At 48.7% G+C, this 21,901-nt stretch overlaps 1 protein-coding gene across 1 annotated transcript in view; it reads left to right on the forward strand.

The window, feature by feature from the left end:
* The window catches only part of lamc1 (laminin, gamma 1), a 43,649-nt gene extending 21,748 nt beyond the window's left edge, over nucleotides 1–21,901 (forward strand). The window contains exons 6-28 of the mRNA XM_086074325.1: nucleotides 996–1,113; nucleotides 1,331–1,429; nucleotides 1,485–1,621; nucleotides 1,727–1,849; nucleotides 3,077–3,266; nucleotides 3,872–3,984; nucleotides 4,908–5,129; nucleotides 6,913–7,101; nucleotides 7,282–7,527; nucleotides 9,095–9,248; nucleotides 10,858–11,000; nucleotides 11,090–11,268; nucleotides 12,345–12,501; nucleotides 12,893–13,098; nucleotides 13,167–13,246; nucleotides 14,035–14,172; nucleotides 15,140–15,284; nucleotides 15,395–15,544; nucleotides 16,296–16,410; nucleotides 16,499–16,698; nucleotides 17,960–18,118; nucleotides 18,721–18,820; nucleotides 19,623–21,901. Of these exons, the coding sequence (XP_085930451.1) occupies nucleotides 996–1,113; nucleotides 1,331–1,429; nucleotides 1,485–1,621; nucleotides 1,727–1,849; nucleotides 3,077–3,266; nucleotides 3,872–3,984; nucleotides 4,908–5,129; nucleotides 6,913–7,101; nucleotides 7,282–7,527; nucleotides 9,095–9,248; nucleotides 10,858–11,000; nucleotides 11,090–11,268; nucleotides 12,345–12,501; nucleotides 12,893–13,098; nucleotides 13,167–13,246; nucleotides 14,035–14,172; nucleotides 15,140–15,284; nucleotides 15,395–15,544; nucleotides 16,296–16,410; nucleotides 16,499–16,698; nucleotides 17,960–18,118; nucleotides 18,721–18,820; nucleotides 19,623–19,879 (3,620 nt within the window). The 3' untranslated portion in view covers nucleotides 19,880–21,901. The remainder of the gene's footprint in view (nucleotides 1–995; nucleotides 1,114–1,330; nucleotides 1,430–1,484; nucleotides 1,622–1,726; nucleotides 1,850–3,076; nucleotides 3,267–3,871; nucleotides 3,985–4,907; nucleotides 5,130–6,912; nucleotides 7,102–7,281; nucleotides 7,528–9,094; nucleotides 9,249–10,857; nucleotides 11,001–11,089; nucleotides 11,269–12,344; nucleotides 12,502–12,892; nucleotides 13,099–13,166; nucleotides 13,247–14,034; nucleotides 14,173–15,139; nucleotides 15,285–15,394; nucleotides 15,545–16,295; nucleotides 16,411–16,498; nucleotides 16,699–17,959; nucleotides 18,119–18,720; nucleotides 18,821–19,622) is intronic.

The raw sequence follows: 21,901 nt of genomic DNA on the forward strand, positions 1-21,901 counted from the left end.
CAGCGTGCAGTCGATAGGAAACGCGTGCAACATAAAAGGTCACAGGTCAACGCACCTCAGGCCCGCCTGACCTCGCACGTGCAATCCCAAATGCATGAATTGACATATTTGCGGGAAATCAATTCTTTTGAAATGTCAAGGATGTTGTGATCGCAAGTCCTTGAATTCCAAATGAAATGAAGTCGAGGCAGGAAGCGCTCAAATGAGCTCAAGTTTATTTTAGCTCATTAAAGTAACACGTTAAGCTGTATTACTTTCATAATTGTAAAGATCAATAAAAAGATTGTGAATTGCGTTAAACGGCAGTCGCGTCTTTGCTAAATGTAAGAAAATGCAGGAAGTCTCAAGAAGCTCCATCGAAAGGCGTCGTGTGGCGTTCAGGAGGACGAGACGTGTCCGAGGACACGTCACAAAGTATGCGCTCATTTTGTACTCGGGACAGGAAAACGTGGGCGGGGCTTCTGCCTGCTGTCGACGGTCACGTTCGGGAAGACAGAAGTCCGTTTTTCCAATCCCAAATCATTCCTAGATACGATTTGACTCCCGTTTTCAGGCAAGGGACAAAACATGTCAAGCGGATAACGGTGGTGACAAAATGGTTAGCATTTAGCATTTAGCATGACGGCGTGTTTACAACAACATCGACAGGTCGGCCATTGCAGGCGTCAACTATTGTGACTGTCGTGACGGACGCTCAAAATTCATTGGACAAACAATATTTACAATTCCGCTTCTCAGCATGAGGTGGCGAACCCGGGTCCAAAAGTCACAAGCCTGCCACCGCTAGCTAGCGAGCAGGTCAACGCGCTAGCTAGCAGCTGGGCTAAAGCCAAACGGTGGCAATGTGGTGACTTTTGGACCTGGGTTCGCCACCTCTGCGTTGAGTGCGGGCGACGGAGGAAGCTGCATCCAACGTGCGCACGTTCTGCCGTCACGATGGCGTGCGTGTGCGTGCGCCCGCAATGGGAGGTTAACGTGTCTCCTTTTGCGCGCAGGGTCCGAGTCTCCCCAGTGCGACAGCCGAGGCGTGTGCGCGTGCAAGCCTGGAGTGGCGGGAGAAAAGTGCGACCGCTGTCAGCCCGGATTTCACAGTCTGACCGAGGCCGGCTGCAGGTAAGCCGACGCCCGCCGACGCCCGCCATCCGATGAATTGGATGTATTTCCCGTCCGTCCGTCCGTCAACCCTCGCTGCTGGATTCCCTCTTTTTTATTGGAGTCCGCAATCAGCCAATGGCAGCCAATGGCAGCCGCCGTCGCGCCATCGCAATCCTTCCTGCCACGTTGGCGAGCGTTGATTGATTTTGAAAGCCGCCTTTTTGTTTGTGCGCAGGTCGTGTTCGTGCTCGGCGGCGGGAAGCACTCAGGAATGCGACGTCAACACGGGACAATGCCGCTGCAAGGAAAACGTGGAGGGCTTCGCCTGCGACAGGTAAGGCGCGCGCTCGCGCCGGCCGTCCGCACACGCTGACCTTTGACCCCGGCAGGTGCAAGCCGGGCTTCTTCAACATGGACGCCGACAGCGCCCAAGGCTGCTCGCCGTGCTTCTGCTTCCTTCACTCGTCCGTGTGCGAGAGCGCGCCCGGCTTCGCCGTCCACACGCTGACCTCCACCTTCCAGCGAGGTAGGCGGGACCGTTTGCGCCCGTTTGCGCCCGCGCGCTGCCGCTTCCGCGCTGCCGCTTCCGCGCTGCCGCTTCCGCGCTGACCCTGCGTGTGCGCGCGCGCAGATGACGAGGAGTGGACGGGCCAGCGGCGCGACGCGTCGGCCGTGCCGGTGCAGTGGTCGGCCCTCGGCCAGGAAATCTCGCTGCAGTCCGAAGACTACTTCCCCATGTACTTCGTGGCCCCAGGTAGCGTGCGCGAATGCGTGTGCGTGGGTGCGCGAATGCGCGCGCGCGGCGGTGCCTTGACGTACGGGTTTGAACGGCAACGACGTCGGTCGTCGGACCGCGTCCAAGCTCGGAGAAGTCGACGTTCAAAATAGGCGGAGTGAAAATGGAATCTTTGTCCGAAGCGTTTTTGCGCCCGCCGCCGCCGTCCTCCATGTTTTTACGCCAAGCTTTTTTTGGGACAGCTCACGGTCGCTAACGGGCAGCTAACGCCACTGGTTTACGTGAAAGCATCGTCGTCGGCAAGACGCGATGACGTGTGCCCGGTGCGAATCTTTGGCCGTCTCGCCATTTGATTCCGATTTTTGGTTGAAAATGATTTGATTTCTGCTTCAATTTCTAGAATCGTAATAATTAGCGCGCTACTCGCGGCACTTTTATCGCTCCAAAGAACACTTTGGGAACGTTTACAGAAAAGCATCTCAACATGACTCAGCGGCAGCTGCTCTTCCTTACGCTGAAAAAAAACAACTTTTATCGGCATAACTTGATGGCGACTTTTTCCTTCGACTTCGACAGCGCTCCCAATAAAGGCACGCACAAACAAGGGCAAGACGCTATAAAATAATTGAAATCAAATTGATTCTGAATCATACTAAATGAGAATCGTGATTCTTACGAGAATCCATTTTTTTGCGCACACGTTGCGGATGGTAGTTAGTGTTTGTTTATCTTCAAATTTGAAATGGTAAACACGAGAGTTTATGCTGTGTTAAGCTTCGGCTACTTTTGTTGCCGTTTAATGTTCACGCTTTGAAGATAATCAATAATGAGTAGTTATATCTCGGGATGTGCAATTCATTAAAACTTCAATGATTACATTCCACAATTATATCATCAGCAAAATCATTTAAAAATATTCGTACTCATTTTTGAAAAAAATCAATAAGAAATATTTTAAATAGACTATTTTATACAAAACACACGGAATTATGCTATATTCTAAAATATCCATTTTAAAATAACAAATTGAATGAATTTGCCGTACTGTTTTTTCCGTTCTGTTTTCCGTTTGCTTTTCACGCGAAGCTCAGTCGGGAGCAGCAAAAACAAAAAGATGTCAAAGCCTCTGAAAATGGCAACTTTTTGTTGTTGTTTTTGGAGAAGTCGGTTCACTCGCATGTCAAGGCGCCGCCGGCCGACAGGAAGTGCGTCGTGAGGCTGACGTGGGCGCGGTCTCGTGTCCAGACGCGTTCTTGGGCGACCGGCTGCTGAGCTTGGGTCAGAACCTGAGTCTGAGTTTCCGCGTGGACCGCCGCGAGAGCCGCCTGTCCGCCGAGGACCTGGTCCTGGAGGGGGCGGGCCTTCGGGTGGCCGTGCCCCTCATCGCCCAGGGCAACGCCTACCCCACCGACGAAAAGCAACGCTACGTCTTCAGGTACGCCGGCCGCTCGTCTTCCTCCTTCATCTTCATCTTCTTCACCTTGTATCGGAATCCCGTAACTTTTGTGTTCACTTTCGATGTTGTCACCGAAAAGGTCATTTTTCAGCGGACTCGAACTCGACTCGACTCAAACCCTCATTAATCAACAATAAGTGGGACTAAATCAGTCTGCATTTTTGTCGAATAATGAAGACGAGACGAAAATGATTTTGGCAAATCATTTTGCTAACCTGTCGCTAACAGGAAATGCACTCACCGTGAACGGTTCAAAAAAAAGGAACCGAACTTGAACCCAACGTTCCAACAATAATGTTAATGTGAGCGCTAACTTACTAGCATGTAGCATGTAGCATGTAGCCACGCGTGTCAAGTTGTTTGTCATCAAAAAGATGAGAGAAGATTTGTTGCGAAATCGTTTTACATCCCAAATGTTCCATTTTTTGTGTGCAGCCGTCGAATTCCAACTTGATGATTATTTGCTCAAAACGATTCCGTCCATCAGTTTGTATATAAAATATATATAATGAAAACGAAGATGATTTGCAAATGACGGCATTGTGTTTTTCTTTTCTTCTTCTTCTTCTTCGTTGGTCCTGCAGACTCCACAACAGCGCAGACTACCCTTGGCGTCCCGCCATCAGCCACGCCGACTTCCAGAAACTTCTCCACAACCTGACGGCCATCAAGATCCGCGGGACTTACAGCGAGAAGAGTACGTGCTGCCGCGGCGCCATCGCCAAAAGGGCCGCCCTGCGCGGCGGACCCGGCCGGCAATTCCGCAAAAACTGATTGCGATTGCAGATTCGTTTTTCCCAAACTCCTCGCGTCCAATCATGACATCATCCATGGAGACGTCTGGCTTCTCCGTTCATGTTTTGCGGTTTCCAATGCAAGCGAACGTGCCGGACCGCAGCCCCGCCCGAGCCGGCCTGATTGTCGGCTGGCCAATGAGCTCTTTGCACAAATCCAACACTTCCTGAACTCGATACCAAAAGAAAAAAGGATTTGAAAAAAATAACGATTCGTCTGATTGTTGACGACATTACGGCCAATTTCATCGTCTGATGGGCAAAACCTGTTTCCAAACTCCAAGTGGATTTTCCCCCCCAAATTTCTAGCATTTTTCTTTTTTTCTAGCATTTTTCTTTTTTTCTAGCATTTTTCTTTTTTTCTAGCATTTTTCTTTTTTTCTAGCATTTTTCTTTTTTTCTAGCATTTTTCTTTTTCTCTAGCATTTTTCTTTTTTTCTAGCATTTTTCTTTTTTTCTAGCATTTTTCTTTTTTTCTAGCATTTTTCTTTTTCTCTAGCATTTTTCTTTTTCTCTAGCATTTTTCTTTTTTTCTAGCATTTTTCTTTTTTTCTAGCATTTCCATTGCATTTTCTTTTCGTAATTGTTGCCGATGATGAGATGTTGTGCGCCGCCCTCGCGCGTTTGGGACCGCCATCATTTACAAATCCATTTTTCGGAAATCCTGCAGGGTTTTTTTTCCCGTCCTTGAAGCGTGTCATCAACTTGCACCAGCGCCATCTGACGAAAGGCTTTTTATTATTATTATTTTTTTTGTATGGCCGTAAAATAACCGCTTGGCTGCGGACGGGAAGTCCTCCTGACGTTGTCCCACTTTGTCCTCCAGGTGCCGGTTACCTGGACGAGGTGTCGCTGGTGACGGCCCGGCGGGGCCCGGGGGTCCCGGCCCGCTGGGTGGAGCAGTGCACGTGCCCCCGGGGCTACGAGGGCCGGCGCTGCGAGGGCTGCGCGGCCGGCTACCGCCGGGCCCGCCCCCCGCTCGGACCCTTCAGCGCCTGCGAGGCCTGCGACTGCAACGGGCACAGCGACGCCTGCGACCCGCGCTCAGGTGAGCTCGCCGCCGTCTCCAACGCTGCTCAAAGCAATCGATGGGTTAGCAAAATAGTTGCCCAAGGGTTCATTGCGGAACTCGTTTGCTCGCCAAAAAAAACGAACCCTTTGACGGCCACAAAAAACAATTTCAAACATTTTCGCTCATCTTTCGAGGCAAACTGAATATTGTGGACTAAAGCTGGGTTTAAAAACATCCAATAATTGGGATTTTGTTTCATAAAACCATGAATCAGATTATTTTAATATCTACTTTTCCAATAAATTAACAACAACATCGAATTTTAAATGACTTTTTTTTTGTATCTTGCTGTTTTCTTGAAATTTAATGTTTACGTGAAATTCAAAGTATTTTCTTATATTTATAACAAAATAAACGGATTTATTGCACTTTATGACAATTCAGAAATGTTTTGGGTATTACAAAAAAAACGGCCAGCAGATGGCAGCAGAGATCAACCAGGGCCGTGTTGGAAAATGTACCCAGTTCGAAACAGATTTGTGAATAATGATGAAACGTAGCGAAATGCTGCAAAACGGGAACACATTTACCAATTCTTTGGAATCTTTCTTTTGGTAGCTTCCATGTTTTGATAGCAATACAACACAATATTGTGTGGGCCTTGCAAAATCAGTCAAAATCCAGGGAAAAAAATAAAATAAATAAATAAAATAAATGTTATAAAATCTGTCCAAATCCAGTGAAAAAATTAATAAAATAAAATGAATAAAAATAAATAAATAAATCAGTCCAAATCCAGTAAAAATACATGAATAAATAAATCAAATTAATACATAATTACAATAAATAAAATCAGTCCAAATCCAGTGAAAAAATGAATAAATAAAATAAAAGTAATAAAATCAGTCCAAATCCAGTGATAAAAATAAGTAAATAAAATACATCAATAAAATAAGTTATAAAATCAGTCCAAATCCAGTAAAAAAATAAAATAAAAATAAATAAATAAATCAGTCCAAATCCAGTAAAAAGAATAAAAATAAAATGAATACAAAATTAAAATAAAAAATCGGTCCAAATCCAGTATTAAATAAATAAACAAATAAAATAAAATCAGTCAAAATCCAGTAAAAAAATAAAATTAAAATAAAGAATAAAAATTAATAAATAAATCAGTCCAAATCCAGTAAAAAGAATAAAAATAAAATGAATAAAAAATAAAAATAAAAAATCGGTCCAAATCCAGTATTAAATAAATAAACAAATAAAATAAAATCAGTCCAAATCCAGTAAAAAAATAAAATTAAAATACGGAATAAAAATAAATAAATAAATCAGTCCAAATCCAGTAAAAAGAATAAAAATAAAATGAATAAAAAATAAAAATAAAAAATCGGTCCAAATCCAGTATTAAATAAATAAACAAATAAAATAAAATCAGTCCAAATCCAGTAAAAAAATAAAAAAATAAAAATAATTTAAAAAAATAAATAAATAAATAAAATCAGTCCAAATCCAGTAAAAAAAAAAAAAAATTTTTTAATAAAAAATAAAAATAAAAAATACAAAATCGGTCCAAATCCAGTAATAAATAAACAAATAGAATCAAATCAGTCCAAATCCAGTCAAACAGCCAGGAGCAAAGGCGGTTGTTGCTTCAGGGAAAATGGCTGCCAGTCAATGAGTTAGTTAAACAATTCCTATCCAAAATCGAATGTGTTTGAGTTGACCCATTTGTGTTGTGAACGCACCAACCCTTGGTGAGTAACGTGCGTGCGTGCGTGCGCGCGTGCGTGCGTTTGTTTGTTTGTGTGCGCAGGCGCATGCGACTGTCGCGACAACACGGGGGGCCTGAGCTGCGAGCGCTGCCGGGACGGTTTCTACGGCGACGCCACCAGCGGAACCGACTCGGACTGCCTGCCGTGCCCGTGTCCCACCGGCGCCACCTGCGTCCTGGTCCCCAACAGCGGACAGGTGGTCTGCACCAACTGTCCCGCCGGAACCACAGGTAGCCAACGTGGGCGCGAAGCGCGCTGGTGCCCGTCGGGGGTCGACAGCTGACACGCACGCCCTTCCTGGAGAGGCGCTAAGAATAACTTTCAGACCTTGGAAAACATTGATCCTTTGGCGAGTACGTTTGAAGGTAAACGACATTTGATTGCGAGACGGCGTCTCGTTGTCTTCGCAGGCAAACGCTGCGAGCTGTGCGACGACGGCTTCTTCGGCGACCCCCTCGGCCAGGGCGGTCCGGTGCGCGCGTGCCGCGCGTGCAAGTGCAGCGACAACATGGACCCCAACGCCGTCGGCAACTGCCACCGCGAGACGGGCCAGTGCCTCAAGTGCATCTACAACACGGACGGCTTCTTCTGTGACCGATGCAAGGAGGGCTTCTACGGCAACCCCCTCGCCGCCAAGCCCGCCGACAAGTGCAAAGGTGGGTCCGGCAAACCCGTGACGTCACTGTCGTTTGTGCTGTCGCTATTGAATATTTCTTGAATCGCTTAATCTGTCGATTATTCGGTCGATCAATCGACTAATCGGATTCATGTAGTGCTGTCACTATCGACTATTTTTGGAGTCGATTAATCTGGCGATTATTCGGTCGATCAATTAATCTGTTGATTATTTGATCGATTCATCGACTAATCGGATTCATGTAGTGCTGTCGCTATCGACTATTTTTGGAGTCGATTAATCTGGCGATTATTCAGCCGATCAATCGACTAATCGGATTCATGTAGTGCTGTCGCTATCGACTATTTTTAGAATCAATTAATCTTGGCGATTATTCGATCGATCAATCGACTAATCGGATTCATTCGCTATCGACTATTTTTAAAATGGATTCATCTATCGATTATTCAGTCGATTAATCGACAAATTGGATTCATTTGAATTTTGCATGAAAGTGTATTACAAAATCATTTATTCCCCTGATTACTGTTTAGTAAGCAGTGATTGGTGGTTATTTTGTACTTTGTATTTCATATAGTGATTTAAAAAAAAGGGGGGTAGATGTTGTACTATTTCATCGGTTCGGTCATTGTTTTCCAAAGTCAAAACAGATGTTTGCAAATGTCTTATTTTGATTAAACATAGAAGATAATCAGTCTTCTTTTATGAAGGACGACAGAAATCAGCAAACAATTACTGTTGATATGCTGAAATGAGAGGATTTGGACAATTTTCAATAAAAAAAATGGCTCAAATAATCATAATCATAAAAGTAGGAGCAGAAGCCAGCGAGCTGATAACGTGAGTGGAAGGAGACGCCGCGTCGGTCGGTCGGTCGGTCGGTCGGGGAAAGGTGAAGGCAAGAAAGCGTCTGGCGCAATCCAGATAACGCTTGTTTTGTTTTGGGAACAGCACTTGACCTCGACTTTTCGACTTTCCGACTTTCCGACTTTCCGCCGTTCAGAGGGCAAGAAACGTAGAAACTTGTGTCTGTGTCCAAAGGAAAGCAAACGCTTCAGGAACGTTGACAGAGAAGCAACGTTAACATGACTCAGCGGCAGCTGCTCTTCCTACGCTGCAAAAAAACAACAACTTTTATTGCCATAACTTGATGGTGACTTTTTCCTGAACAGTGCATCAGAATGTGCGTGGAACCACATTGCCCCTAAGTGGCCAAATTGGGTACAACATGAACAGCGCTCCCAATAAAGGGCAAGGCAGTGTAAAATCATTGAAATAAAATCGATTTTGGGACGTTTCAAATCCCTTTTTAACAGATCCCCAAGGAGGTTTTTTATTAATTTTTTACAGCCGGCAGGCCGAAACGCAGGATTTGGACCAAAAACCAAAATAAGCTTCAGCAATGTCTGAAATGACTTCCGCCACGATTCAAATAGTCGGCATCATCCGTGAGTCGCCGATGAATTTTGATGCGGCGTGCGCATTGGACGCGTTGCGATGTCACGCGATCTGCCGCGTTGCCAAGCGAGGTCACGTGATGCGCGCCGTCCAATCACCTGCCGTGTGCCTTCTGCTCCTTTCGCCAGCGTGCGCGTGTTCCCCGCTGGGCACGGCGGGCGCCCAGACCGGCTGCTCGGCGGTGACGGGCCAGTGCCCGTGCTTGCCCAACGTGGCGGAGCGAGACTGCAGCGCCTGCCAGCCGGGATTCTTCAACCTGCGCAGCCGCAGCGGCTGCGAGCGGTAAGGACGAAAACACGCAACACGGAACACGGAACACGGAACACGGAACACGGAACACGGAAGCAGTCCAGTGCCGCCGCTGTGGGATGCTTTTACAATCCATTCGTCTCCCTGGCTCGCTCCCGTGGTGCTCGTTTACCTGCTGGGGAGCTAGCTAGCTAGCATCCATGGCTAAAGCCAAACTGTGGCAGGGTACACTTTTTTTCTTTTTTTTTACTAATTCTGAAACGACCTAAAAGTCAACTAAAAGTAAGCATTTTTTAAATAACTAAAACTAATAAAAAAGTAACAGAACCACCTTGAAAACCAACTCAGTATTTTTTTTTTTTAACTCAAAATGAAATAAAAAATGATAAATCCCAAACTATAATAACCCTGACGGAAACCGTGAACTAAAATAATTTTGTTCCCAGTGGACTTTTACTCGTGATGCACCGAATATTCGACCACCGAAAATTTTCGGCCGAAAATGGCAAAAAATATGCATTTTTGGCATTCGGCCGAAATAAAATTCAAGCCGAAAGAATTTGTCCGAAAGAAGATATTGTGGTGACGCAAGCACACAAAAACCGCGGGAGGGTCGCTTGCGAAACGATGTGGAAAGCGAGCGCTGTAAAAGGTGAGCCACTTTTGCTCCTCCTTCCTTCCTGTTTTCCTGTGATGAGCCTCCTCGAGCGCTTCCACTTTTTCACCGTGCGAAATATTTTCGCTAACGTTAGCACTTTTGCTATCAACAGTTGTAAACAAGTCAACACTTTCCACTATTTCCGGGTGACGACGGATCTGCGAGGACGCCGTCCGTCGTGTGGGACTTTGCCAAGAAAATGGATTTATTTATTGTTAAACGTTGGCACGGCGTTTCGTTCCAAATGCGCTCCAAATGCGGCGCACGCGTTCGTGGCCGCCGCGCATTTGCGGTTTTGCGTCCCATTTGGCTGACATGTCTCCGATGTCCGCTGCGTGGACGCATTTCAATCGATATTGTGCTTTGTTAAAATGCGAAATAGGCCTAAATATTTTACAATAATATTCAAATTTAATGAATTAGAATTAATGCAATGATAATAAAAAAAATGGACATCATTTTTTCCCGGTTTTCGGTCGAGCATGTCTCATTTTGTGTTTTCTGTTTCTCGAGCAGAAGGCAAATTGTTGGCGTGTCCGTGTTGAGGGCAGTTCTGGCGCCATTTCAAGTTGGATTTGAAACGTTTGTGACTTTGTCAACTGCAGCAAATTGAACGCGTTGAATTGTTGAAAATCAACTTTGACTTTTGACTCGGGCATTTTGATTGGGAGGACGGTTTGCGTCACGTCGTCACGCACGCGACCCCAATCGCGGGCGGCGTCCAAACCAGAGGACGCCACTTCCGGCGCAAACGGCGCTGCCCGAATTGGGTGGCCTCGGTTTCCATGGAGACGGCGCCCGGCGGAAGGCGCTTTGCCAGCTGCGCGATTCTTCCAAGCGTGCGTTTTGCGTTGCCAAATGTTTTCTGCGGCCCGCCGGGGAGGAGGAGGAGGAGCCGACCCGCGAAGGCCGCTTCCTCCGCATTTGGACGCCGCCGCGGCGGGAATGTGCGCGGCGCTCCTCACGCCTCCTCCGCATCCACAGGTGCAACTGCGACGCCATCGGCTCGGCCAACGGCCAGTGCGACATCGACGGCGGGCAGTGCGAGTGCCAGCCGGGCGTGACGGGGCCGCGATGCCAACGCTGCGAGGTCAACTTCTTCGGCTTCGGCTCGTCCGGATGCAAACGTACGTACCGAGCGGCGAGCGGCGAGCGCGAGCGAGCGGCGTCCGTCTCGCTGGCATTTGAGCTCTGACCTTGAACTGACCTCCGCCAGCCTGCGACTGCGACCTCGAGGGCGCCCAGTCGGGGCAGTGCCGGGACGACGGCCGCTGCCGCTGCCGGCCCGGCTTCGTGGGCGCCCGCTGCGACATGTGCGAGGAGAACTACTTCTACAACCGCTCGGCGCCGGGATGCCAGCAGTGTCCTTCCTGCTACAGTCTGGTCCGGGACAAGGTCAGAACCCGACGCCGGCTCTCTCGCGTCCAACACGGGACGCGACTGACGTACTTTTCTCTTTTTCGCACGTCGTTTCAACACTTTGCGGCATCGTGCACTCGAAAAGCGCTCGGGTCAAAATTAGGGATCGCAAATGGCGCCATCCACTTTAGGGGTCACTCGGACCCACGTCAGGGATCCGACCACTATTTTCGAGTTGTTTTACGCTCAAATGAGCATTTCTTGACTCAAAGTTGGGTCCAATTGACCCAAGTGGAGGATCGGTCCACTTTTGACCCAACTGTTTGACTGCTTGTCATTTGCAGTCAACAAAATGGCCGCCTTCATGTTCCGAATATCAATTGCTCTGAATTTGACAAGAAAAATGGACTGTTTCGATCACCAACGTCCAACATGAAGCACGAATGCTAGTTTTTTCCAAGACACCAAGATAGCATCAATGATTAATTAATATATTGACTTTTTGAAGTACGCAAGTCGTATCGTTCAAGTCCGGCACAACATTACACCATGAGAACAGGAGGGGGCGCTGTTGTTCGGGTTCTAATGCCTGCAAAACAGGACTGGACAGATGGTCTGCGTTGGTGCCGGTCCACTGACGTCGAGTCGTCATGCGAGCTACCAAAAACAAAAAACAAAAACACCGCGCTGATCTGTTGTCTTGTACGTAACGCTTTGACTTTGTGAGCGCAAACAGAGTGAGCGCGTGCTCGTTTCCGCCGGAAGTCCCGCCTCCTCCGGGGTCGACAGCCCAGTGGAAATGCTGAGACCCACCGGTGGCAAATGCAGGTCCAGAAAGTCAAAACCCTGCCACCGTGTTTGGCCATTGATGCTAGCTAGCTAGCTCCCTAGCAGTTAAACAAGCACCATGGGAGCTAGCTAGCTAGCTAGCTAGCACCTGTGGCTAAAGCCAAACCGTGGCAGGGATTTGACCTTCTGGACCTGCATTTGTCACCTCCTGATTCCCGCCTGCGTCTCCACTCCACTGGACTTTTCGGCTCGCGCTCCACAACCTTCGGACCGGCGCGTACTCGCTGGGCGCCAACTAAGCCGCCGCCGTGTTTCTGCTTCAGGTGAACCAGCAGCGGCAGAAGATCCACGAGCTGCAGACGCTCGTGGACAACCTGGCGTCCGGTCAGGAGACGGTCAGCGACAAGGCCTTCGAGGAGCGCCTGAAGGAGGCCGAGCGCGCCGTCCTGGACCTCCTGGACGAGGCGCGCGCCAGCAAGGGTACGCAAAGTCTCCCTTCTTTCATCCCGCCCGGCAACAAGACTGCTGGAATGTTTGTGCGTTTGTGGGCTTGTTTGCGTTTGTCTTTTTAAGCAAATGTCTTCATTTCTTGTATTGCGTCAAATGGGACATTTTACACTTTAAAAAAAAAAGAAGCATTTTATTAAATAATTAATTGATAATAAATAATAAAAAGGGTAAAAATGACAATGAATGTCGGTCGGTCGAGTTCATCATTGATGTGTGAAATAATCATTGTGAATAAATAATAACAATGATAAAAAGAGTTTTTTTATTATGGAGACAAATAATTTGACGTGGCCGGTGTGACGTTTTCTTGTTTTCCTGCTTTTGACTTTTGTTGCGTTCTTGTGTCGGCGGTCCCGCTCAGACGTGGACCGAGGCCTGCTGGAGCGTCTGAACGCCATCAACGGCTCGCTGACGACGCAGTGGAACCGCCTGCAGAACGTGCGCGGCACGGTGGAGCAGACGGGCGCGCGGGCGGACGCGGCGCGCACCCGAGTGCGGCAGGCCGAAAACCTGATCGACCGCGCCCGGCAGGAGCTGGACAAGGCCAAAGACGCCATCGCCAAAGTGGTGAGAGTCCCGCCCCCGCCGCCGCCGCCGCCGCCGTTGCGCAACGCGTTCTGAGGGTCTGCTTTCAGGACATCAAATCTCCGAGCGGCGACGGCGGTCCCAACAATTTGACGCTGCTGGCCGAGGAGGCGCGCAAACTGGCCGACAAGTAAGAAGGGGGGCGGGGCCGCTTTCAAAGTTGAAGCCGCTGCTCTTAAGCCGCCATATTGCTCCTCCCACAAAACCTTTCTCGCCATCCAATACATTTACAGGAGGACATTTGAGACGCTACTTTGTAGAAACAGCGAGATTGATCGTGTTTGACATTTTGTTCAACATCAACAAGTTTTACTACTTGCCTTAAATACATGTTACATGACGTGCTTCATGATGTTTACAGGAGAAAACGTTTTGTATGAAAGAATTGTTACTGCAATTCAACAAAAGAGGCCAAATCTCATGTTGTGCTGTCAGGAAGTGAAAAAGCGCTCAAAGAAAAAGCGTCTCTTCAAAGCCGCTCGTACCGTCCACTTGTGTTTTCGACGTCTTTTCTACTCGTTCAAAAATTGCGACCAGCCTGCCACGAACCCTCGGCCCCTCCCCCCTCGGCTGTATGTGTCTCAACTGTACGCATACCGTATAGCTTGCAGCAGGGGTGCCCAAGTCGGGTCCCGGAGAGCCCCTCCCCCATCCAGCCTGTTTTCTAATCGTCAGCTCATCAGCAAGCTTTGCAGATGAATCGTCAATCAGGTGTGTTAGTGGAGGGAAGCGGGCTGGAGGGGGGCACTCGCGGTCCTGACTCGGGCACCCCTGCCTTATGCAGCAGTGCGCTCGCGAGATGGGAGGAGCAAGATGGCCGCCCCGTGACTTCGGCGGCCCGCGGGGGCTGTCGGCTATCCGGTCGTGGATTCCGCGGCGTGGCGGAAGCGCGCGGCGTGACGGCTGTCTTTGGCGCAGGCACAAGATGGACGCCGACCAGATCGAGAAGATCGCCAAGGACGCCAACGACACGTCGGCCAAAGCGCACAATCTGCTCCTCAAGACGCTGGACGGAGAAGCGAAGACGGCGCAACAGATAGACGAGCTCAACAGGAAGTAGGTGGCGAAGGTTTTGCCGGCGTTTTGGACATGAGATGCCGATCCGTCGGGTCTGGAGGCGGGGCTCGCCGACCAGCGCCCGGCGGGGGGCCGGGCTCGCCCCGAAGAGTCCGCGCTTCCCTCGGGCTCGCATCGGCGGCTTTTCCGACATTCGCTCAACCGAAGACTGAAAACTCTTGACGACGACTTGCAGAAGACAAAAGAGAGAAAACGCTTGCAAAGTCCCGCGAGATCTCAAGACACGTCAAAGAGTTTTTAGTCTTCAGCCGAGTCAAAGGTTAGTTTAGTTTAGTTTAAAAAATAACGCTTCGTTAACGAAATGCGATTTAAAAAACGGAAAGTACATTTTATGTTTACAAAGCTAACGAATATTTAATTATAGCCAAAATGTGCTTGGTTTTAGTCTTTGGTCTTTCATTTAAGACACGAGCCTTTTGGGATGCTTTTAAATATATTTATTTGGATATGAACCGCAATAAAGACGTCTGAAAGTGACGTCATCGAGCAGCAGCCAATAGGAACGCACCTTCAGATGATGTCACGACCATTTTGCATGCTTGACTTTTGACTCGCCTGCTTTTTCATTTCGGTCTTACTTTGAAATATTGCGCACAAATAATACACATTTAAAAGAAAGGGAAATTTATACTGAAACAAACTAAAAGTAGAGTAAAATTAAGCATTACAAAGAAAACTAAAACTAATAAAAAGGAACAGAACCACCCTGAAAAGTAATTACATTTAAAAACCAAAAGTCAAAACGAAATCCAAACTTAAGTCAAAAGAAAATTCCAAAACGAGAATAACTCGTCAAAGACGGTGAATTTTGAATTTTGTAAAATCGCGACATATTGCCGAATCGACTTTTCTTTTCTTTTTAACATTCCTCTCAAAAGTTTGACCCTGCGAACGTGAAAGCGAAGCGTGAGAGTTTGCCGTCATGCCGCCATCTTTCTGCCGCCAGATACAAAGACGCGCTGGAGTTGGCCAAGAGTTTGGACAAGCAAGCCAACAAAGTCCAAGCGGAGGCCGAGGAGGCCGGCAAGCACGCCATCGACATCTTCGCCAACCTCACCGGCCTGCCGCCCTTCCACACGCTCGCCCTGGAGGTGCCGCCGCCGCCGCCGCCGCCGCCGCCGCCGCCGCCGCCGCCGCCGCCGCCGCCGCCACGCCGCCACGCCGCCCGCCGCTTGTAAACGCGGCCGCTTCCTGTTTGCAGGAGGAGGCCAACAAGATCAGGAAGGAAGCGTCCGACTTGGACGGTCTGATCGACAAGGCGGAGAAGGAGTACAACGAGCTGAGGGACGACCTGGCGCCCAAAGAGCGGGAAGTGCGCAAACTTCTGGAGAAAGGTCGCAGCGAGCAGCAGGTGACGGACGCCCCGAGCGACCTCGCGCGACCTTGCGACGCGTTTGCCGCTCCGACTTGCCAGCTCGCGCGCTGCTCGTTTATCTGCTCGGAGCTAGCGAGCTAGCATCGGGGGCTAAAGCCAAGCAAGAAACATCTTTTATTTGGACGTCCATCACATGGCGATGGATGCGCATGCTAACGCGCGTGCGCTAATTGTAGCGTTACAAGCTCCGGCAGCGTCCTCGCCGTGAAAGGCGGCTGAGCTTCCTGTCGTTTTGTTGAAATGCGTGACAAGCGCTTCCGTTTCCAGCACGTCCGTCCCACAGCACGACAAGCGGGAGGCTGGCGGCCGCTTGGAGAGAAAAGCAAAGCGGCAAATCACTAAATATGTGCGTAAAGACGGGCTCATTCAGAAACAGTATTAAGTATTAAAACGATATTCACAGACATGAAACATTTCAATTCATGCTTTATTTTGCATGAAATGAAACTTGATGAGACCCCCCCCCCCCCCCGCCGGGCCCCCCCCCCCCAACGGACGATTAAATGAATTGTCGTTGATTTTGGCAGCTCGATTATTCAGAAAGCAAACAATGTCATTTTCAAAGTTTTGAGTTACAAGCATCATGGTGGACCGAATGCAACTCGTATCTCACAGGCACAACTGCAATCCCTTTTCCCTCCTGTAGGGTGGCAAGCTTTAACTCCGTTTTGACACCGATAAGTATTGCATTTTTTTTCTTGGGAGCTGAAGTCACGTTTCTCGTCAGACGGCCGACCAGCTCCTGGCACGCGCCGACGCCGCCAAGGCGACGGCGGAGGAGGCGGCCAAGAAGGCTCAGTCCACCTTCCGCGAGGCCGAGAACATCCTGGACGACCTGCGAGGTGCCGGCCCCGCCCCCGCCCCGCCCGCAGCCGGCCTTCTTTCCAGCGACTCACGCCGTTGGCCGCTTCTTCTTCTTCTTCCTGGCAGACTTTGACCGGCGCGTGAACGACAACAAGACGGCGGCCGAGGACGCGCTGAAGCGGTTGCCGGCCATCAACGCCACCGTCGCGGCCGCCAACGCCAAGACGCGGCAGGCCGAGGCGGCGCTGGGCAACGCCGACGCCGACGCCAGGCACGCCAAGATCAAGGCGGAGGAGGCGGAGCGCATCGCCGGCAACGTGCAGAAGGTGGGCGGGTCGCCGCAAAAATCACTTCTCGGCCTCCTTGACGACGAATGATCGGCCCTGAAAAGCAAAACATTTCCGTCGCGTTCGTTGTGAATTTCGTGAAACGTTGCGCTTTTGTCAGAAACGATTCGCGCCGGACGGAACGGCTCGAAAAACGCGCCGGACTCGTCAGATTCCGAATCCGAAGAAATACGCGCTGGCGGGTTTTGACATTTCAAGTGCCGGCAGGAGGAGTCGACATTTTCCTGCAAGCAAAGTCACCAAAAACGGAAACCTCCGCATTTGATGTTGCGCGTTTCAATCACGCCTTCGATCAGTCGTGTTGATCGAGCGGCTTGAATTGGCCGCTTGGCTCGTCGGCATCATCATCATCAAAAAGGGCCAAAGTGCGGCTTTTGTATTGAATGCAGATTAAAAAAGAAATCAAAATCACGAGAACTCGATTCTTGTGTTTTGATGAGATCAACCGATCTCCGGTCGCGTATTTTCAAGTCAACATTTTTTCCATCGAATGATAACTTATTCCAAATGAGCACATTTTTTAATACCACCTTCCTCCATTTTTGGGATCCGTTGCTGTCGTCTTGAGCCAAATCCATTTGGATCGTTCGCGAACATCGCAAACGTCAATCGAGGGTCAGAAAGGCCTTCGTGCAAATAGGAACGATATCTCCTGATCGGAAATCGCAAAGAAAGAAATTGAGCAAAGAATTGATTCATTATTTCTCAAGTTATTTTTATAATATAATAGTATAACGATAAAATAGAATCGAGGAAAACAAACGGCTACAAAATCAAATGTTCTCGGTTAAAGGACGATAAAAGAATAAGATATACCGATTTTAAAATCGAAATCGAAAATGCCGTAGTCCGTTTCAAAAGTGGGTCTTGAGTGTCGCTTTAAAAAGAAAAAGTGGACTTGACAAGCAGAAGATCTGAAAATGGCAAGTTTGCAAATTGACAGAAGGTCCGATGAAAAAGTCATTTGTCGTCTTACGCGAGACGAGCTCGCCTGCGCCGAGGAATCGGCAGCGACCTGAGCCGCGATTGGCCCCGCCCGTTTCCTCGTCTTGTTGTGAAGTTCGCTTGGCCGTTCTCAGATGACTTTCGATCAGATGACGACGTCACCATCTCATGAGCTTCGCTTTGAAAAATGTGGACGAGCCCCGCCCTCCCGGGGCCGCGCCCCGTTTCCTCTTGGGTCGGAACTTAGCGCCGCTTTCGAACCCGAGCGGGCCGCTGACGTCTCGCCTCCCGGCAGGGCTCGGCCCAAACCAAAGAGGACGCCGAGAAGGCCCTGCGGGACGCCGACAAGCTGGACGGCGAGGTGGGCGCCATGATGGAGCAGCTGAGCGCCGCCGAGGAGCAGCTGAGCAGGAAGAAGGTCGAGGCCGACCAGGACATGATGATGGCCGCCATGGTACGAACCAAGCACGCGAGCGTTACGCAATCTTGCCGGACGTCGCGTGATCAGGCGACGTCCGGCCATTTAGCTTAGCATTTAGCCATTTAGCTTAGCATTTAGCAACATTTTGCAACACATAACATTTTGTTTATGTATTTGTGGGGACCGGTGACTGTGATTGACAAGGAACACAAGTTGTTTCACTTTCCAGTTAATTTGAAAAGAAAAACGTACTGTTCCTGTCACCGATGTCCAACGTGAAACACTTATGCCATCGAGTGGCAGGAAATTACCTCAACGCAAATCCATGTTTCACATTCGTTTGAACAGTTTAGCATCTTTGTTTCTGGAATTGCTTGCGATAAAATGAATATTAATCAACGAAACGAGGACACATTTTGATGTTTAATTAACGCCAGTAAGAAAAAGTTGAAAACAAAAATGCATTGTAATCATTTACTGTACATTAACACGATTGTCATTTGAGGTCATGTGACGTCACTCGACGCCATTTGAGGTCGCGTGACGTCACTCGACGCCATTTGCGGTCGCGTGACGCGTGCGCCAACGCGGCGGTTTGCTGAATGTCGCTGATATGCCGGCCGACTTTCCCGCAGGCGTCGGCCAACGCCAAGGAAGCCGAAGACAACGCCCGCAAGGCCAAAAGCGCCGTCAAGACGGTCCTCAGCACCATCGCCGCCCTGCTGGAGCAACTCGGTAATTAAGATGAAAGTCTGTCAAGTTCAGAGATGGCGTCAAAAAGCGTCTTTTTTTTTTTTTTCATGTATTCGATGAATTTCAAAGACATTTTGTCAACTTCCCTCTTTGACGAGTGAGCTTCGTTCCCAAAAATACCCGCAAGAAGTGAAATCCACAAAGAAGTCGACGCAAAAGATCATCAATGAGTCGTAATCAGTAGATGGCGACCTTTAAAAAAAAAAAAAAATTGTACATTTAGAACAGATATAAAATGTGGGATTAATTGTGAGTTAATTTGTGAAGTCGTGATTAATTGTGGTTACAAATTTGAATCCCGCGACGTCCTGAATTCTGGCGAATCAAATTTTCAATTATAATTAATCGCATGACTTCAATCGTTAACTCACGATTCATCACACATTTAATATCTGTTCTAAAATTCCAGCTTTTCACACTCTTGTTAACAAAAGTGAGAAAAAAGTAGTTTCGATGAATTTTTGACGTCTAAAATCGTCAATGGCAGTGAATGCGTTCCAAAGATTCAACAGTGACAGCCGTGAATTGGTGGCACTTTTTTTTTTCATAAAGTTCAAATGTCGTTTGATTTGAAAAGTCTTTTGTTCACGAAGGCCTCGTTAGTCGTCATCGGCTCAAAACTTTCTTTTTGGTTCATCTTTGATTGGATGTCGAAACGGAGACGGTCGCGTTGACAAAGTTGCGCGAAAGACGGCGACGGTTCGAGCCGACTTTTGTGTTTGGCGGCCATTTGCAAAGGCCGAGCGAGCGCCCGTCTGACCTTTTGGCGGCGCGTGTCCCTCAGGCAACATCGACAAAGTGGACGCGGGCAAACTGACGCAAATGGACGAGTCGCTGCGGCGCGCCAAGGACAAGATGGCCGACGGCGAGCTGGACAGGAAGCTGAGGGAGCTCAACGACGTGGCGCGCACGCAGGAGGCCATGATCGGCGACTACGACCGGCAGATCCGAGAGATCCGCGCCGACATCGCCAACCTCGACGACATCAAGAACACGCTGCCCGACGGATGCTTCAACACGCCGTCGCTGGAGAAGGCGTGAACGCGCGCACGCCAACGCACGCCAACGCACCAAAACTACACCTTGATTCTTCTTCTTTCTCTTTTTGTTTGAACTGCGCGCAAGCACCGCCCACCGCCCACCAACCAATCCCACGAGACTGCACCACGGGAAGCCCCTCCCCTCCACTGCCAGCTTCCCGCTCATATTTGATGGTCGTCGGTGGCGTCGTCGCCGTTGACGTCGTCCCGCATTTTCCCGCTTGCCGTCGGATGCCGTCGGATGGCGTCGGATGGCGTCGGATGTCTTCCATTTCCAGCTTCGTGCGTTTCGTTCCAAACGACCGCTGACGATGAAACGATGAATGAAAGGAAAAACAAACAAATTTTCTCCCCAACAATCTCGATTGAAGTCCGTCGGAAGGTTTTTTTTTTTCAATAATGTTGCGCAACTTCATGTTACTAATGACATTTCACCGCACGAGTTGGCATCCAAATGCTACTAGTACACACTAGTGAAGCACTTGATGTGAACTCGTCAGATTTGATCATGTCAGTAGTCACGAGTAGTTCTAGTAGCATGCGGTTGGCAACTAGTGCACACTTTTGCCTCGCGAGTGACATAATAGTTGTCCTACTAGTAAGTGCATACTAGTGCAGTGCACTAGTGTTACATGGCCCTTAAATTAAAATACATTCCCAAACTCGTGTGCTTGAAATAAAAGTTGACTTTGCCTGAGCATTTATTGGAGCTCTTTCTGAACTAGTATTGGGTCCAGGTTGCACTAGTACCGTCTTTGACCTCACTCTTAAAACTATTCAAGAAACGAGTACAACGGGTGTGCACTAGCAGAATAACTGCATGTGACTGGTGAGGCAAAACTGTTGACATCTGCTTGCTACTAGTACAAGTGGCGGTCAAGCTGTAAACCAGTCATTTGTGTCACGAGGATGCCAAAGATGTTGAACGAGTACGTGGACCTTAACAGGATAGCAGCAAAAAGACATTTTAAAATGGGGGGTTACTAGTGCGTGCGTGGAAAATGCCTCGTGTTGCAGCCTCGTCGAGTTGCTAGTGCGGCACAATAGTCGCTTTAATGAATTAATACTCGTAGGCCGCAAACGTAACGAGGACGATGCCGTTGTTCCACTAGTGCACTGAATGATCTTACTAGTGAGGACCGGGTACGAAAGACGGAGCCGAAGCTGGACATGGAAGAAATGAAGATGTTCAATAAATCGGATATCAATTAAAAAAAAAAAAACACTTTGATTGAGTGCAGAAAGAAAAGACCAACTTTTGTGCAGACCAACGTGACCTCTGACCTCAACTCATCCGATCGCGTTTCCCCTTTCAAACAATTTCCAGCAAATCCACGATTGGTCACTTTCCCGCAATAATCGCTCAGGTGGCGTTTGGTCACGTGATGTCATGTGACTTCACTCAGGAAGTCCCTCCCACTGGCGGTTTCCCGCCATCATGGCCGCTGCCTGACGTTTGTTTGATGTTGCGGTCGCGCGTGACGACGTGGCCTCTGCTAGCGACTGAGCTAGCGCTCGATGCTAAGCTAGCGAGCCGCGTTTGCCAAACACGCCGGCGAGCGGGCGAGCGGTCGCTCATCCCGGTCCCGCCTCTCCAGTCACGTGATGACGTCACTCGGACTCCATGCGACTTTTGTACATTTGCTCTGATACACTGGTGCTAACGCTAACGATGACGACGACGACGACGATGATGATGACGACGACGACGACGATGACGATGATGATGATGATGATGATGATGATGATGATGATGATGATGATGATGATGATGATGACGTCATGTGCATACAATATGTGTGAGTGTTCCTTTTTGATTTTGACATTTTTGCGTTGCCTTTTTTTTCCCGTCACGCGACTGAAGTGAAGACGTACTTAACCTGTGATTTGTAACAACTTTGTGCCTTAATATTCATTTTGTGTGTGTCATCCAAACGAGAAGACCGTGACCTTTGACCTCCATGCATCCATCCACGTATAAACATGTAAGCACACGTGTGTAATAAACAGTATTGTTAAGTTA

Source organism: Leptonotus elevatus, chromosome 1 (assembly GCF_054856555.1).
Source record: "Leptonotus elevatus isolate MCC_2025b chromosome 1, RoL_Lele_1.0, whole genome shotgun sequence".
Classification (NCBI taxonomy): domain Eukaryota; kingdom Metazoa; phylum Chordata; class Actinopteri; order Syngnathiformes; family Syngnathidae; genus Leptonotus; species Leptonotus elevatus.